We start from the raw sequence: 17,223 nt of genomic DNA on the forward strand, positions 1-17,223 counted from the left end.
GATCCATGTTAAGTGGTAAGGAAATGCTGAATGCAATAGGCAGTAGGGAACCTGAGGCCCAAGATTCGCTCAGGTAAGTTGCTAACATGTGAATTGAGTCTGATCCTATAAATAACAGTGCAATTACTGCTTGTGGAAATATGTTCTAAACAGGCACATCATGAAGTCAAGTGGAGGCTCATTGTTGGTGCCCAGGGAGGTTTTTTTATATTCACAACAGCTAGTATTACAAAGAACAAAGAAAAGTACAGTACAGGAACAGGCCCTTCGGCCCTCCAAGCCCGTACCAACCATGCTGCCTGACTAAACTACAATCTTCTACACTTCCTGGGTCCGTATCCCTCTATTCCCATCCTATTCATGTATTTGTCAAGATGCCCCTTAAATGTCACTATCGTGCCTATTGCTCTGCCTCCAGTTCGTTTTAAGAAAGTATAGGTAAACAAGCTCTGAAGGTGCTCCCTATCCTCCCCGCATTGGGAGACCTTATACATACCTGGGTTTTCGGGTCCCAGTAACCTAGTCTCAGGCAGCTCCATACACTTCCTCCTCTGGCCACTGCAGCGCTGTTACTACCGGGACTGGAAAGCTACTGGCCAGTCAGATTGGCCGGTAGCTCTCCAAGGTGGCTCTTCCACCCAAGTTAGGGCCAGAAGTCGCACCTAATGCCAATCAACGCTCATTAGACGTAAAATGACAACGGGGCAGTTGGACATTTTGGATCCTAAAAATTCAGGCCATGATTGCTGTAGCCAATTGTGGTGTCAATAACGGTGCACGGACCAAGGATTACCTCCCCTCAGTCCATTTCAGCCAACTCTATGAAGCAGCTCACCTCAGTCCTTTTTTCAATTCTGATAAAGGATCCCTATCCCCAAATTTTACGCATATTTTATCTTTTTAGATGTCAACAAATGTATTTTGTGTTTCCCACATTTTATGTTTCTATGTTTGGATACTGTTATCTTAGGGTAGGATCTAATGTTGGCAATGGGGTTCTTGCCTTCAGGCTGGGGTCCTCGCAAAAGCCCCCATCATGCTGCATTGGGGAAGGTCCTTCAGGCATTTAATTAGCTGCTGTCCGGCTTTGCAAGGATTTAGGAGCCCAGGATGTAAATACCACCCGCTGAAAGATACTGGCCAATCAGGTGCCAGCAGCTCTCCGATGCCTGCCTGCGCCAATGCGAGCACTGGCAGCTGCTGGTGGTGCCCTGTGGTCTAGTATTGTCGAGGGACTGGGGCCATTGGTGATGGAGGAAGAAATGAGTGCTGGGGCAGTTGCCAATGGCTGGGGAGGGTAGTCGGAAGAAACAACGGGGGGCTAGATCCCAGCCACCAGTGGGAGCATTAAATTCTGTCCTTAGTTTCTGGGTTAGTTGTTCTGGATGGAAGGAAAGACATTTGGTTATACCGTAGATGTTGCTGCAAAGTTGTTACCAACACGTTGTGGTGAGTGACTTTTCTCAATTAGGTAGAAACTACATGTGAATTACAAAACTGAAATTGATCATTGACCTCAATTAAAAATTTATCCCTGCCCCATAGCCTCGCTCATTTTAATTGAATCACATTCAGCGACTAGTTTAACTTGTAGGAAATGACAAACAAGATAAGTAGGTAGAAGATATTTTGCCAGTCAGGAAAAAGTTGTAAAGCTAACCTCTGTTTGCTCACTATCACTTTTCAGTACAGTCCGTTTTAAAACTTTTGAAAATCCATCACCATCTTCAACTGTAATTGGTTCTTGCTCTGCTCCTTGCATTATCACTTCCTCATTTTCAATCCCATCGGGTGAAATCAAGCGTCTGATAATCTTCCTTGTAATCTTAAGGAAAAAGAAAATGAGAAAGCAAATGCTTAATTGCTCACTTGCGCATGCACAATTTATCATTTCACTTCATTGTTCCTTGATTATCTGGAGTAATTTTAAAAGGTGCAATGAAGTAAGTAGTTTATGTGTGTAATGTTCCTGTCTCCATCTGGATGAGAATAAAAGGAATGCAAATCACGATTAGTCATACTCATTCTTGCATTACCTTTTTCACAATGGTATTTCCATGCTCATCTGTGTACTGTTCCTCTGTCACCGACTCTGGTAGAATATCAGGCATGTCATCAGCCTAGGAAATTAATAAACTCTATTAATACCAAATAGTGGGATGGAAATTTTTCTTTGGTTGCAATCGACAATCTGGACATTAAAATTGTGTTGCGTCTTCAAGTTGAATTTATTGTTCAAGTTTTTATTCCAACTCATATGCAATCAGTTAATTTTCCTGGTCCTGAACAGGACCAAATGGAGGCAAGACTGAAAAAAATGGCCCCTAAGCAGGGCGGCCAAAGATCCAACCTCCATTTTGGCCATCTGTTTTTTTCACGGAGACAGGTGAGAGAGCGGGCTCTGGAACCTGAATGCTTTGATGAAGGATGCAATTGACAATAATTTTGTGGGCTTATTAAGAGGGTACACTAGGCAAGTTGTTAAAAATGTTTATGGAGGTGGGCAGACATTTGTAGCTAGAGTGTTTTACACCAACTACATGCAGGTGCAAACTATGGTTTGGAGAAAAATAGTTTTGTGTATTATGATAAACAAGTCCCTTTCCTTATTGCTTTTATATGGTCAATTGAGGCATCTGTTGAGATAGCGGTTCTGAAATCTGGTTGTTCACGGAGTGTCATGGGCTATTCAATAGCTTCCAACTCTTACAATAGGTTTTGTGAGTTCTGTTCATGAAGTGGATAATGGATGAGGGATTGAGGCGATGACAGTGAGATGGTGAGTGGATGGCACTGAGTAGGGTTTAAAGGGGTCAAAAGGTTTAACACTGATGGGTGAGGGGAGCTGCTGATTGTATTAGAAGCCCTGGTTGAGGCTTTCTGGGAACAGATGTGGATCTTTTAACCTGGCTACTCTGGACTTTGCTTGCCTTCACTCCCACCTCAGGCCTGCCTTCTTTGGTGGTAGACCCACTTTCAGGTCTGGGGCTCTGGAAGATCCCGCCTGCTGGCAGTCTCGGGATGGAGTCTGGACCACGATGGCGGGATTGGTCCTGCCGCCTGCTTCCCACCTCTAACATGAAAATTTAGGCCAAGATTTTCTGCAAAAACTGGGGGCATTTTAGAGTTTATTCTTGCATTTTTAAAAAATCCTTCCATCTATTTAAGAGTAGTTACATAATGCAGTTTTAAAAGTACAATTGAAAATGGGTTTATTACAAAAAAAGTATTGTCCAGTATGACTAATCCAATGTTAAATAATTGAAAATTACTTTAAAAACACGTCACAGAATAATTTACTAATTTCATTGTTGTGGATTGGTAGGGCTAGATAAACCAGACTCTCCTCCCAACCTGACCGGAACGCCTTGAACCTAATAAAACTTTATATTGAAAACTCTCCTTGTAAGTGGCAAATGGGTGTCACTGGCAGACACTTGTTAAGGTGAGTAATTCAGTTATGACTGTCACTCGTTTTGTGATATGTGCTGGCTTTAATTGCCATGCAAAACATCGCTGAACGTTGATTTGCTCTGGCTGAACATTAAACTGCTTCAACAATTTGTCGATCTTCACATTGCCTTAGATTAATTTTGGACGTATTGTGCTGGAAAAACAAGTGCAACCTTGCAGAAACTCGAGGCCTATATTGTTATTCTGTCCCATTATGCAATAGACCCAGTTATAATGTTGGTGGAAAATTCATTTTTAACTTTAAGTACTTCAAATCTTCTTATTCAGTGTTTCATAAGACAATCTGAAATAGATGTAGGAATTCTCTAATAGTATTAACACATGGAAACCCCTTCCTTTCTGTGAGAACAGAGCAAATATTTACACTTTAAATTTCGTGAAGTGGTCAAGTGGAATAGGGACAACCTTCAAAAATCTCTATTTAAAAAAAACATGGAATTGACAGGGAAGTTTAATCTTCCAAGAGACAATTATCCAGCACTGGGAACCATCCAAAACTCAGATTTAAATTGTAAACTCTGGTTAGTTCCGACTTTTGAAGCAGAATGGTTACTCAGGAAAGGTTAGTGGGATTAAAACCACTTCTAGCTCCTGGGTAACCATGGTATTGGCTACCGCTCATTCACAACTATTCTCCTGACCCCTCGAGTACATCCCATAACACCCCCACTGTCCTCTTTTTAAGAAAAAAAATTTTTTTATTAAAGATTTTCATAAAATATCAATAACAAAATGAGAAAGAAAAAAGAACCCAACAGGGTTAAGTACAAAACACAATCTAAAAAAGCAACCCCCCAAACCCCTCCCCCCTGTACATAAATAATAAATTAACATTAACACCCCGACTTGACACAACAGGTGTATACACCCCCTCAAACACTCCAGTGTAAATAACATAAACAAAAATAAAGTAACCCCCCGCCCCCCGAGCTGCTGCTGCCATTGACCAATGTCTATCGTTCTGCCAGAAAGTCTAAGAACGGTTGTCACTGCCTAAAGAACCCTTGTACCGACCTTCTCAAGGCGAATTTCACCCTCTCCAATTTAATGAACCCTGCCATATCACTGATCCAGGATTCCACGCTTGGGGGCCTCGCATCTTTCCACTGAAGAAGGATCATTCGCCGGGCTACCAGGGACGCAAAGGCCAGAATTCCGGCCTCTTTCGCCTCCTGCACTCCCGGCTCCTCTGCCACCCCAAATATTGCGAGCACCCAGCCGGTTTGACCCTGGATCCTACCACCCTCGACACCGTCCTCGCTACGCCCTTCCAAAATTCCTCCAGCGCTGGGCATGCCCAGAACATATGGGTGTGATTTGCTGGGCTCCCTGAGCACCTAACACACCTGCCCTCACCCCCAAAAAACCGGCTCATCCTTGTCCCGGTCATGTGTGCCCTGTGCAGCACCTTAAACTGTGTGAGGCTGAGCCCCGCGCACGAAGAGGAAGAGTCCACCCTCCCTAGGGCATATGCCCACGTCCCCTCTTCGATCTCCTCTCCTCCTCCCACTTACCTTTCAACTCCACCACCGAGGCCTCCTCCTGCATCACCTGGTAAGTTCCGAGATCTCCCCACCACCCCCCCCCGCCCCGAGAGCACCCTATCCTGTGCTGCGTGTGGCAGTAGCCGCGGGAATTCCACCACCTGCCGTCTGGCAAACGCCCTTACCTGTAAGTACCTGAAGGTGTTCCCCGGGGGGAGCCCGTACTTCTCCTCCAGCTCACCCAAGCTCACGAACTTCCCGTCCACAAACAGGTCCGCCAACTTTCGTATCCCTGCCCTGTGCCACCCCGAAAACCCTCCACCTCCTCTTCCTGGGGCGAACCGGTGGTTCCCCCGTAATGGGGTCCACGCCGAGGCCCCAACTTCCCCCCTATGCCGCCTCCACTGCCCCCATATTTTGAGGGCCGCCACCACCACCGGGCTCGTGGTATACCTCCTTGGAGGGAGCAGCAGCGGCGCCGTTGCCAGCGCCCCCAGACTCGTACCCACACAGGACGCCGTCTCCAGCCTCTTCCATGCAGCCCCCTCCCCCTCCATCACCCACTTGCGCACCATCGTCGCATTGGCGGCCCAGTAGTACCCACAGAGGTTGGGCAGAGCCAGCCCCCCCTATCTGTACTCCGCTCCAGGAACACCCTTCTCACCCTCGGAGTCCCTCGCGCCTACACAAACCCCATTATGCTCCTGTTATCCCGCCTGAAAAAAGCCTTCGGGATAAACTCGGGAAAGCACTGGAACAGGAACAAAAACCTTGGAAGCACCGTCATTTTGATTGACTGAACCCTACCCGCCAAGGACAGCGGCAACGATTCCCACCTCTTGAACTCCTCCTCCATTTGCTCCACCAGCCTTGTAAAGTTAAGCCTATGTAGGGCCCCCCAGCTCCTGGCCATCTGGACCCCCAAATATCTGAAGCTCCTCTCCGTCCTTTTTAGTGGGAGCTCGTCAATCCCCCTCTCCTGGTCCCCTAGCTGAACTACGAACAGCTCGCTCTTCCCCATATTGAGCTTGTACCCCAAAAAGTCCCTGAATTCCCTAAGGATCCTCATTACCTCTGGCATTCCTCCCACCGGGTCCGCCATATACAGCAGCAGGTCGTCCCCATAAAGCGACGCCCTATGCTCCTCCCCACCCTGCATCAACCCCCTCCAGTTCCTCGACACTCTCAGTGCCATAGCCAGGGGTTCAATCGCCAGTGCGAAGAGCAGGGGGGACAGGGGACACCCCTGTCTCGTCCCTCGGTGCAACCGAAAGTACTCGGACCGCCTCCTATTTGTAGCCACGCTCGCCATCGGGACCTCATACAACAGCCTAACCCACCTGACAAACCCCTCCCCAAACCCGAACCTCTTCAGCACCTCCCACAGGTAACCCCACTCTACCCTATCAAAAGCTTTCTCAGCGTCCATCGCCACCACTATCTCCGCCTCCCCCTCCCTAGCTGGCATCATGATAACATTCAAAAGCCGCCGCACATTCGCGTTCAACTGTCTCCCCTTCACAAACCCCGTCTGGTCTTCATGGATGATCTGCGGCACACAATCCTCAATCCTCGTGGCTAAGACCTTCGCCAGCACCTTGGCATCTACCTTTAGCAAGGAAATCGGTCTGTAAGACCCACATTGCAGAGGATCCTTGTCCCGCTTCAGGATCAAGGAGATCAGTGCCCGGGACATCATCGGGGGTAAAGCCCCCCACTCCCTTGCCTCGTTAAAGGTCCTAACTAACAGCGGGCCCAACAGGTCCATATATTTTTCATAGAACTCGACCGGGAAACTGTCCGGCCCCGGTGCATTCCCTGCCTGCATGCTTCCTATCCCTTTGATCAGCTTCTCCAGCCCAATCGGGGCCCCCAGTCCCGCCACCAGTCCCTCTTCCACCTTTGGAAACCACAATTGGTCCAGGAAATGGCCCATCCCTCCTTCCTCCCGTGGGGGCTCGGATCGGTACAATTCCTCGTAAAAGTCCCTGAAGACCCCATTGATGCCAACCCCACTCCGCACCACGCTCCCTCCCCTGTCCTCAACTCCCCCGATCTCCCTAGCTGCGTCCCGCTTCCGAAGCTGATGCGCCAGCATCCGGCTTGCCTTTTCCCCATACTCGTAGACCGCCCCCTGGGCCTTCCTCCACTGCACCTCCGCCTTCCTGGTGGTCACCAGGTCGAATTCGTCCTGGAGGCTGCCCCTCTTCCTCAACAATCCTTCCTCAGGCTCTTCCGCATACCTCCTGTCTACCCTCACCATCTCCCCCACCAGCCTCTTCCTCTCCCCACCGCTCCCTCCGCTCCTTGTGGGCCCTAATGGAGATCAGCTCTCCCCTCACCACCGCCTTCAGTGCCTCCCATACCATCCCCACTCCGATCTCCCCGTTGTCGTTGGTCTCCAAGTACCTCTCTGTACTTCCTCGGACCCGCTCGCTCACCTCCTCCAAGCGCCACAGCCCGGGCGCTGGTCTCTCTCCTCCCCCATCTCCAAGTCCACCCAATTTGGGGCGTGGTCCGAAATGGCTATTGCTGAATACTCGGTATCCTCTACTCTCGCTTTCAGCGCCCTACTCAAAATGAAAAAGTCGATTCGAGAATAAGCCTTGTGGACATGTGAGAAGAATGAAAATTCCCCAGCCCCCGGCCTTGCAAATCTCCAAGTGTCCACCCCTCCCATTTGGTCCAGAAATCCCCTCAGCACTCTCGCCGTCGCCGGCTTCCTACCCGTCCTAGACCTGGAGCGATCCAGTGGCGGATCCAACACCGTGTTAAAGTCTCCCCCCATTATCAGGCCCCCCCACTTCCAAGTCTGGGATCCGACCCAACATACGCCGCATAAAACCAGCATCGTCCCAATTCGGAGCATACACATTGACCAGTGCCACCCTCTCTCCCTGCAACTTACCATTATATACCTACCGCCATTATCTGCCACAATGCTCGACGCCTCGAATGACACCTTCTTTCTCACCAAGATCGTCACCCCTCTATTTTTGACATCTAGCCCCGAGTGAAACACCTGACCTACCCACCCTTTCCTCAGTCTTACCTGGTCTGCCACCTTCAGGTGTGTCTCCTGGAGCATAGCCACATCCGCCTTGAGCCCCTTCAGGTGTGCAAACACGCGGGCCCGCTTAACCGGCCCATTCAGTCCCCTTACATTCCAGGGTATCAGCCGGGTACCAGCCCCCCTCCCCCACCAACTAGCCATGACCCCCTTAGCAGCAGCAACTCGATCCCCCTCCCCCGCCTAGGACCCATCCTAGCTGGTTTACTACCCCCATTGCACTTCCGCAAATCAGCTGACTCCTGCTGACCCCGGCCACTCCCGCCTCCCCTTCGACTCCTCCCATTGTGTGGCACACCCTCCTCTCCCGCTCCCCAACCACAGGCTCTCCCCCTCCCCCCTCCGTTGTAAGCGCGGGAAAAAAGCCCGTGCTCTCCACCTACCAGGCCCTGCCACCAGCCAAAACAGTGCCCAACCCGCCCCATCCACCTTCCCCAACCCGAAAGAGAAAAACACAGAGAAAAAGAAACCCAAAATAATGCAAAGGCCCCCCCCTCTCCCCCGGAACAAAAAATAGGCATAAGATATCCACCGCAGTCCCCAATCGCCCATCCCGACCCTCAGTCTGTGTCCAGCTTCTCGGCCTGAACAAAGACCCACGCCTCCTCCGGAGACTCAAAATAATGGTGCCGGTCCTTGTAGGTAACCCACAGTCGCGCCGGCTGCAACATGCCAAACTTCACCCCCTTCCTGTGCAGCACCGCCTTCGCTCGATTGTACCTGGCCCTCCTCTTCGCCACCTCCGCACTCCAGTCCTGGTATATTCAAACCTCCGCGTTCTCCCACCTGCTGCTCCTCTCCTTCTTGGCCCACCTGAGCACACACTCCCGATCGACGAACCGATGGAACGGCACCAGCACTGCCCGCGGAGGCTCGTTAGCCTTGTGCCTCCTCGCCAACACTCTATGGGCCCCTTCCAGCTCCAGGGGTCCCTGGAAGGACCCCGCTCCCATTAGCGAGTTCAACATGGTGACCACATAGGCCCCCCGTCCGGCCCCTCCAGGAGGCCCAGAATCCGCAGATTCTTCCGCCTCGACCGATTCTCCATCTCCTCGAACCGCTCCTGCCATTTCTTGTGGAGCGCCTCGTGCGCCTCCACCTTTACCGCCAGGCCCAAGATCTTGTCCTCATTGTCAGAGATCTTTTGTCGAGCCTCTCGGACTGCCACCTCCTGGGCCGTCTGTGTCTCCAGCAGCTTATCAATAGAAGCCTTCATCGGCTCCATCAGGTCCTTTTTAATCTCTCTGAGGCAGCACTGGATACCCTCCTGTTGCTCCTCCGCCCACTGCCTCCACGCTGCCTGGTCTCCGCCCGCCGCCATTTTGTCCTTCTTCCCTCCCTTCTTCAGATCCACCACCACCGTTTATGTTGCCCCGTTCCTAGTTAAAGCCATATACTGACGGGGAGCTGTTATTAACTCCTTCCCACACCGGGAAATGTCGAAACAGTGCCGTTGGGGTGCCTGAAAAGAGACCAAAAGTCCGTTGTTGCGGGAGCCGCCGAATGTGCGACTTAGCTCCGCATAGCCGCAACCGGAAGTCTCGAGAGGGAATCCTTTTGGCAAGTGTTCGCTTCACCAATCTGCCCCAAAAAGTCTGTGGAAACTCCTGAAAAAGGTCTGAGAGTTTGTTCCAGACGGGAGCTGCCGAATGAGCGACCTACTCCTCCATGGCCGCCACCGGAAGCTTCGTCCCCGCTTCTTCAATCTCGGTTTCTCTCTCCACAGATGTTCGCCAGAACTGCTGAGTCTTTCCAGCATTTTCTGTTTTTATTTCCGCCTTTTTATTCCTCCTGCCAAAGTGAACAACTGCATATTTTCACACATTATATTCCCATCTGCCAGATTTTTGCCCACTCACTCAACCTATTTACATCTGTCTGGAACCTCCTTATGTCCTCTTACTAACATGTTTTCCTACCTATCTTTGTGTCATCTGTAAACATAGCGAGCATGCCTTCGCTCCCCTCATCGAAGTCATTGATGTAAATTGTTAAACGTTGAGGCCACAGCACAGACCTCTGCAGGACTGCACTCATCACATGCTGCCAATCAGAAAAATATCCATTTATGCATACTCTTTGTTTTCTGCTGACCACCCAAATCTTCAGCATGCTAATACACCATGAGCTTTTATTTTCCACAATAACCTTTGAGGTTGTATTTTATCAAATGCTTTCTGGAAATCCAAGTGCAGTCTGTCCACAGGCTCCCCTTTATCCACGGCTCATGTTACTCCATCAAATAAGTCCAATAATTTGGTTAAACATGATTTCCCTTTCACAAAACCATACTGACTCTTCCTGATTATACTGAGGTTTCTAAGTGCTCATCTATAACATCCTTAATTAAAGATTCTAACACCTTTCCCACAACAGATTTGTATATGAATGTTGCCATCAGGGGTTCTGGCATAAAATAATTCAAATCAATTTTTATTCCATGAAATTCTGAGATTTCTACTTGTCATGTGAGAGTACCTTTAAGAAATGGGTGTTATCAAATAGCTGTAGTGGATGTACCTTTAAGAAATGAGTGTTCATCAAACAGCTGCAGTGATGTCAGAGTATGGTCTGTCTGTCTGATTTTACTTTAGTTTTTGAGCTAGTAGCTAGTGTGTGTTTAGTTTCATTTTCAGAGTTGGAGCTGCATCCAGCCAAACAAGGTATAATTTTGATCTCTCTCTGCATGAAAAAAATATTTTCAGATCACTTGTTAATTTAAAAATGATAACTGCTCTCAGTAGAGAATTTAAATCTGCTGTCTTTGTTAAAGAGGGTATTTGTCTTATGGATGTTGCTAGGAAAGATTAAGGGTTACTTAGAGTACTGTATTCTTTGGGGGAAGTATTTCAGTTGATAGTTGCTAAGATGTTTACTGTGTGTTTATAAAATGTTAACTGGATTCCTATAATAAACATTGTTTTGTTTTAAAAGTACTTTAGATCTCTGTTGCATCACACCTGTAGAGTGGGCCCTTGTGCTCCCCATAACCAAAATCTATTAAAAGTTGTGGGTCAGGTGAATTCCATGATACACTTTGGGTTCTCTAAACCCTGGCCCATAATATACTGGTGTTGTGTGAATTGCATTCACTAATTTTGGTCGTCTTTAATTAATTCCATTGGTCTACTGGCAACTGTGTATGCCAGCTCTGTTTTTCGATTAAATGGGATTTTTCAGAATTTTGCACGTGTCTTGCAAAATACATTCTACAATTGTGTCCATTAAAAAAAATTATAACTACATTTCTCACAATTATCAATGCCGCTTTAATACACTCAACAAGAAGTCTGGTGATTGCTTTGGGTGCAATTTAAAATTCACCCATTAAATAGGGTTTATCCAAATATTACTGTTGGTGTGCCAACTTGCAACCTAGTTAGAGCTGGGAATATACAGCTTGTGCATGGTCGACAGGCTTAATTATCACTGGGACCTCATTTTCAGACTCACACATACCTGTTAAGAGTCCAATCCTTTACCAATACAACTATTAGTGCTGTACTGATTTGCTGACAACCAATTTTAATGTAGTAGAGAATTCCTAAATGCTTTGTGGGTGTGGATAGAGGTGTTGGGCACAGTTTGGAGAGATTGTCAAGGGTATATAGAAGAGAGTGCTTTTGAGGAAACATTTGAAAGGTGGAGAGGGATAGATAAAAATGGAAGGGGTCAGTAAGAAAATGCCTGAATTAAGGAATGTGAAGGTCCCATCATCATGGTTGCAAAAACAAAATACAGTAGACTATATAATTGTAGCAAATGTGGGATGTGGGCTTGACTCTAGTGCTGGGAATCAGTTACAAATAGGATGAGGCAAACTATAAGGATTTTCAGATGATAGTGAGGACTTTACATCAATGCACTTGGTGCTGAAGAACTAGTGGAGGTTGGCTAGAAGAATCAACTGAGAGGTGCTTGGAACTTAATGCGTGATCTAATATAAGAAGTGGAGTTTTAGAAGTTTGAGTTTGTGTAACAAGAAACTGGAGGCTGTTTAAAAAGAAAAAGCTGGTAAAGTCAAGCCGAGAAATGGTGAAGACAACAATGAGAGTTTCAATGACCGTAAGGGTGAAATAGAGACAAATGTGAGTGAGGATGAAATAAGCTACCTTGATTTTCAAGTGAATGTGGGATTAGATGGACAAGGAATATTCTCGTATGCTGATGATTTTACTTCACCATCCCCCCAAAAAAGGTTTGAAATGGTAGAAGCCCCAAAAACAAACAACACATATTCAATGGCACAAAGCATAATAATAGTCCAAAAAGCCACAAAATAAAAACTGATGGAATATATTTTCATTTGCGATTCCTTTTCGCAAAAAATTGGATAGGAATGTAAAATAGTGCTCTGCACTTTATCTACACTTCTTGGTAAATGTAGCAGAGGAAAATATATCTGGCTGAAATGATCGGAATAGCAATGTTACTTTTGCTAGTAAATCTTTGGAAGTGATGATTCTGTGGCCAAGCACTCCCAATATGGAGTGGGACTCACAGGAAATTCATGGACCTTGTGGTCAGGTTGACAAGGCACATAGGCCAGGAACAGAAACTGCCACATGATACCCTGGCTGGAATCGATACTGGCCGTCTGCAAGAGCACTAAAGTCAGCACATCAACGTGTTATTGCTGTATGGATTATATTTTTGTAAAATATTTTTATTCTCCTCCTTTTTCACATTTTCTCCCAAATTTACACACACCAACATAAACAATAATCAGTAACAAATATGTAAATTCCCGTATCAATAACAGCGTTCCCATCCTCCCACCAAACCCAAACATTAGCCCGTATGTTCACACAAACAAATGACAAAAAGGAATTAGGGATCACCCATCGTCGCCATTAACACACACAGCCCCCCTCCCCCAACCCTCCCATCCACACGCCCCAACTAATGTTCGATGTTATCCAGTTCTTGAAAGTGCAAAATGTATAATGCCCATGAGTAGAACCCCTCCATCCTTCTCCTCAGTTCAAACTTAACCTTATCAAGAGTCAAGAATTCCAACAGGTCCCCCCACCACGCCAGGGCACAGGGTGGAGAGGCTGCTCTCCAACCTATCAGGATCCGCCTTTGGGCGATCAACGAGGCGAAGGCTACAACATCTGCCTCGGCACCCATTTCCAACCCTGGCTGGTCCGACACCCCGAATGTGGCCACCCGGGGGCCCGGGTCCAGTTTCATGTCCACCACTTTAGAAATTACCCTAAAAACCTCCTTCCAGTAATCCTCTAGCTTTGGACAGAACCAAAACATATGAACATGTTTAGCGCCCCCCCCACCCCGCAACATTCACACACATCTTCTACTCCTTCAAAGAATCGGCTCATCCTCGCCCTCGTGAGGTGTGCTCTGTACACCAACTTCAGCTGTATCAGCCCCAACCTCACGCATGAGGTCGAGGCATTCTCTCTCCGGAGCACCTCACACCAGAACCCCTCCTCCATATCCTCTCCCAACTCTTCCTCCCACTTTGCTTTGATCCCTTCCAGTGCTGCCTTCTCCTCTTCCAAATAGCTCCATAGACCGCTGACACTACCCCCTTCTCCAGTTCCCCTGTCGTCAGCACCTCCTCCAGCAATGTGGAGGCCGGTTCCTCCGGGAGGTTCTATATCTCCTTTCTGGCAAAATCTCGAACCTGCATGTATCTAAACATTTCCCCCTGCTCCAGCCCATACTTCGCTTCCAGCTCCTTCAATCCTGCAAACCGGCCCCGAAGAAACAAATCTTTTAGTGTCTTAATCCCCTTCTCCCATTTCCGAAAATTTCCATCCCACCTCCCTGGCTATGGTTCCTCCGAATCGGCATTTCCCTTGACCCTGGCCCCAACCCGAAGTGTTGACGAAACTGCCTCCAAATTCTCAATGAGGCTATTATTACCGGACTCCCTGTGTATTTCCCTGGGGCTATCGAGAGCGGCGCTATTGCTAGTGCCTTCAATCTCGACCCCCTGCACAAACTCTCCTCTATTCTGACCCACTGGGAATCAACCCCTCTGACCCAGCTCCGCACCTTCTCCACATTCGCCGCCCAGTAGTAATACATCAGGTTCGGAAGACCCAAACCCCCTGCCTGCCTTACCCTCTGTAGCAGCACCTTTGTAACTCTGGCCACCTTCCCTCCCCATATGAACGAAGTAATCCTTTCCTCAATCTCTCTGAAAAAAGCCTTTTGGCAGGAAAATCGGCAGGCATTGAACAGAAATCACAGCAACACATTCATTTTAATCACCTGTACCCGACCTGCCATTGACAGAGGGAGACCATCCCACCTTGCCAGATCAGCCTTCACTCTCCCCACCAAACTAGAAATGTTATACCTGCGGAGCCCCCCCCACTCCCGGGTAACCTGCACCCCCAGGTACCTAAAGTGAGTCCCTGCCCGACGGAATGGCAGCCCTCCCACCCCTGCCCCCACCCCCGGCCGAGACACCACAAAATACCCACTCTCGTCTAGATTTAGTTTGTACCCTGGGAAAGACCCAAACACTCGAAGCAGCTCCTATATTCCCCCTAGTGACACACTCGGTTCCGACACGTATAACAGCAAGTCATCGGCATATAAGGACACCCTATGCTCTAGCCCCGCCCCCCGGCACTATTCCATTCCGTACCTCCGAACTTCTTAATGCGATGGCCAATGACTCAATCGCGAGTGCAAACAGCAGGGGGGACATAGGACATCCCTGCCGAGTCCCACGGTGGAGAGAAAAGTATCTCGAGCTGATGTTGTTTGTGCGGACACTCGCCCTCGGCTCCTTATATAGCAGCTTAACCCAGTTCACAAATCTTGGTCCAATCCCAAACTGCTCCAGAACTGCGATCAAGTACCCCCATGTCAAACGCCTTCTCAGCGTCCAATGCCACAACCACCTGTTTCCTTCCCCTCTGCCGGTGCCATAACGACGTTCAATACCCTTCTAACGTTTGAAAAGAGCGGCCTCCCTCTCACAAACCCCGTCTGATCTTCACCTATCACCTTCGGGAGGCACTCCTCCAGCCTACCCGCCAGTACCTTCGCCAATACTTTTGCGCCACATTCAGAAGTGATATGGGCCTATACAACCCACACTCCGTCAGATCCTTATCTTTTTTTTGCAACAGGGAAATTGATGCCTGCCCCAAAGTTTGTGGCAACACCCCATTCCCTATCGCCTCTTCAAACATCCCCACCATCAGGGGCGCCAGCTTATCCTTGAATTTTTTATAATATTCCACCGGAAACCCATCCGGCCCTGCCACCTTCTCCGACTGCATCCTCCCAATCGCATCCTTCATCTCCCGCTCCACTATCGCTCCTACTAATGTAGCCCCGTCCCCCTCCCCTAACCTCGGGTACTCCAACCCATCTAGAAATTCCTGCATCACACGGTCTCCCCCAGGTGGCTCTGACCTGTACAACCTCTCATAAAATTCCTCAAAAAAACTGTTTATCAGATCCGGAGCCACCAACAACTTTCCTGCCCTGTCCCTCACCTGAACAATTTCCCTTGCCGCTGCTTCCCTCCGGAGCTGACCTGCTAACATACTCCATGTATGTAGCCTTATCTCCATGTTCGTAAACTGCACCCCTTGCTCGTCTCAGTTGGCGCACCGCCTTCCTGGTAGATAGTCGGTCAAAGCTCGCCTGTAGTTCCTTCCTCGTTTCCAGCTTCGCTGGGTCCTCATCTTCTGCCTAACTCCTATCTACCTCCAACATTTCATCTATTACCCTCTGCCGCTCCAACCTCTCCTCTTTGTCCACGCTGGCCTTAAACTAAATCACCTCGCCTCTCACCACCGCCTTTAGAGCCTCCCAAACAACTGCCTTCGACACCTCATCCGTACAGTTGAAACCTACATATTCCTCAATTACCTTTTCAATTTTGTCACAGAACCCTTGGTCCCCCAAAAGTCCCACATCTAATTTCCACCCTGGCCTCTGTGCTACCCCCTTCTCCAGTACCATATCCACCCAATGCGGAGCATGATCTGACACTGCAATTGCCGAGTATTCCGACCCCTTAACCCCAACCAGCCTTCCCCACCATAAAAAAGTTGATCCGCGAGTGTACCTTATGGATTGCTGAGAAAAACGAGTGCTCCCGTTCCCTCGGGTGCAGAAACCTCCAAGGGTCCACCCCCCTCCCCCATTTCCACCATTAGCCCAGCCAACACCTTCGCCCCCCCCCCCGATGGGACCAGTAAGCGCGGCCGTGACCTGTCCAACCTTGGCTCCTGCACCAAGTTCCAGTCCCCCCCCCACTATCAGTTCGTGTGTGTCCAAGTCGGGGATGGCCCCAAACACCTTCTTCGCGAATCTCACATCGTCCCAATTAGGACCGCATACACTTACCAGCACCACTGACCTCCCCTCCAGCGCCCCTATCACAATCACATATCTACCCCCCTGATCTGCCACCACCACCTCCATCTGGAAGCATACTCTTTTGCTGACCATTACCGCTACCCCTCGAGCCCTTCCGTCAAATCCAGAGTGAAACATCTGACTAACCCAGCCCTTTTTAAGTCTCACCTGGTCCTTCACCCTCAAGTGAGTCTCCTGCAACATTGCTACATCGGCTTTCAAACTTTTAAGATGCGCAAGCACCCTTGACCTCTTCACCGGACCTCCTAACCCCCTCAAGTTCTACGTAACTATCCTAACTGGGGGTCCCTCACCCCCCCCCCTTCTTATCCACCATCATCATACCACCGGGCCCTGCCCCATGAGCCTGACCCGCCCCTATCGATTATTAACATCGAACCCCTTCCCCCCCTCTCCCAAATACCCCTCCCTACAGTACCTCTCGAAAAAACATCTCCCAGCATCCATCCCCCCCCCCCCCCCCCCCCCCCCCCGCTCACCTCGTAGGCCCATTGAAACCTGCTAACCAGGCTCCAATGTCCACAACCCTCCTCTCACCTCACCTCCATTCTCTAGCCGACTTTAGTTAGCTAGCGTGGGTGGCTCCCCCCGCCAAGGTACACCGTCCCCTCCCACCCAGTCCCAGAGAAAGAAAAAACAAAAACAATCCAACCCATACAATTCACTAAAATAGGATATAACCGTCGCAACACAGAATGCCAATCAACTCAACCAATACCTTGAACTCTGTAACAATGTGAAGAGAAGTAAATTACAATACACGTCAGTAAAAAAGAAAGTTATAGCATTTATACATTTTCCAGCTCCCCAATCACA

At 48.9% G+C, this 17,223-nt stretch overlaps 1 protein-coding gene across 27 annotated transcripts in view; it reads right to left on the reverse strand.

Annotated features, from left to right (window-relative positions):
- The window catches only part of ank2b (ankyrin 2b, neuronal), a 1,300,297-nt gene that overhangs the window by 25,462 nt on the left and 1,257,612 nt on the right, over nt 1-17,223 (reverse strand). For all 27 annotated transcript variants that reach the window (XM_072495860.1, XM_072495874.1, XM_072495872.1 and 24 more), the window contains 2 exons: nt 2,037-2,120; nt 1,661-1,825 (listed from right to left, as the gene is read on the reverse strand). In XM_072495860.1, coding sequence (XP_072351961.1) covers nt 1,661-1,825; nt 2,037-2,120 — 249 coding nt within the window. The remainder of the gene's footprint in view (nt 1-1,660; nt 1,826-2,036; nt 2,121-17,223) is intronic.

The sequence above is a fragment of the Scyliorhinus torazame genome, chromosome 3 (genome assembly GCF_047496885.1).
Source record: "Scyliorhinus torazame isolate Kashiwa2021f chromosome 3, sScyTor2.1, whole genome shotgun sequence".
In the NCBI taxonomy this organism is placed as follows: domain Eukaryota; kingdom Metazoa; phylum Chordata; class Chondrichthyes; order Carcharhiniformes; family Scyliorhinidae; genus Scyliorhinus; species Scyliorhinus torazame.